This window comes from Cebus imitator, unplaced genomic scaffold, assembly GCF_001604975.1.
Source record: "Cebus imitator isolate Cc_AM_T3 unplaced genomic scaffold, Cebus_imitator-1.0 Scaffold938, whole genome shotgun sequence".
NCBI classification, from domain to species: domain Eukaryota; kingdom Metazoa; phylum Chordata; class Mammalia; order Primates; family Cebidae; genus Cebus; species Cebus imitator.
This window is the reverse complement of record NW_016108253.1, coordinates 53751-55242: the sequence shown is the minus strand read 5'-3', so window position 1 is coordinate 55242 and position 1492 is coordinate 53751. Positions and strand designations below refer to the sequence as shown.

At 37.9% G+C, this 1492-nt stretch overlaps 1 protein-coding gene across 1 annotated transcript in view; it reads right to left on the bottom strand.

The window, feature by feature from the left end:
• LOC108298331 (myomegalin-like) overlaps nucleotides 1–1200 on the bottom strand; it is a 7792-nt gene extending 6592 nt beyond the window's left edge. The window contains exon 1 of the mRNA XM_017521018.2: nucleotides 1169–1200. Within this exon, the coding sequence (XP_017376507.1) occupies nucleotides 1169–1182 (14 nt within the window). The 5' untranslated portion in view covers nucleotides 1183–1200. The remainder of the gene's footprint in view (nucleotides 1–1168) is intronic.
• Nucleotides 1201–1492: the final 292 nt, after the last annotated feature.

The window sequence follows — 1492 nt, the reverse complement described above, 5'->3', positions numbered from 1 at the left end:
AAACCCCGTCTCTACTAAAAATACAAAAATTAGCTGGGCATGGTGGCGCACGCCTGTAGTCCCAGCTACTCGGGAGGCTGAGGCAGGAGAATTGCTTGAACCCAGGAGGCGGAGGTTGCGGTGAGCCGAGATTGCGCCATTGCACTCCAGCCTGGGTAACAAGAGCGAAACTCCGTCTCAAAAAAAATAAATAAATAAAAATAAAAGTCTGTGCTCAAGAGAGTTAAAGCATAAGATGGGAAAAATGAATTTTAGGAATTATGTGAAGTTACAAAAGACAGGAGTTTGAATCAAAGCTTTGGCATTTATTAGTTACATGACTACTCTCCACTCTCATTCTGTAAGAGGAATCAGTGTTTCAGCTTCTTCATCTATAATAATGGGGCTGACACCATTTACTTCATATAGAGTTTTAAGCTTTAGAGCTAATTTAAATACCTAGCACAGTACATTGCATATGAATACTCAATAAACATTGACTATACTCAAGTTTCTCCTTTCATGTTTCTAAAACTAATTTCATGGGTCTAATGTCATAACTCTAAGCAGCAATCACACAGTATTTCCTATTTACACTAGTTATTTACTATTATTATTATTTTTGGAGGCGGGTTTTGCTCCTTTCCTAGGCTGGAGTCTGATGGCATGATCTCAGCTCACTGCAACTTCTGCCTCCCAGGTTCAAGTGATTCTCCTGCCTCAGCCTCCTGAGTAGCTGGGATTACAACACCCGCCACCATAGCTGGCTAATTTTTGTATTTTTAGTAGAGATGGGATTTTGCCTTATTGGCCAGGCTGGTCTCCAACTCCTGACCTCAAGTGATCAGCCCACCTCAGCCTCCCAAAGTGTCAGGATTACAGGCGTGAGCCACCACGCCTGGTCTTTACAGTTGTTTTGGTCCAATTAGCAATGGGGAGTGAGAGTTGTGTTTTTCCAGCACTTAGTAAGTTTTAATGGTCCCAGTATAAAAACAGGAGCATCTTGTTAAGATAATGTATATAAAAAATAACGTATATATTTCCCAAAAAGAAAAAGGTCATACCTGGCATTTGGACTCAGATATTCTACTTGGAGTATTATACGCTTTTAAATAGAAACTATTTTGAAAGAAAAAATAATAGGGATTTAAAAATTAAGACGACTAGAAAACTCACCTGAGTTTCTCTTTCTTTTTTAGCCATGAGTTCAAGTTCCTCTTTGGCATTACTCAGTTCTTTTCCAGCCCTGCCACTGTATTCAAGTCTCCTAAAATGAAAATAGAGTGCTAGTTTTAATTGCTATGAACATAATGTGATATCAGCTGCCTTCTTTGAGGAATTTACTGAGGACACATTCCAATAACAAGAAAAAAATAAAACATATACACAGGTTGTTCTTTGTAGCATTATTTATAAGAGCTAAATACCACAGTCATCCTGCATTCTATAAACAAAAGATTGAATAAAGTATAGTATATTCACAGATGGAACTATATACTGATGTAAAAAAAGA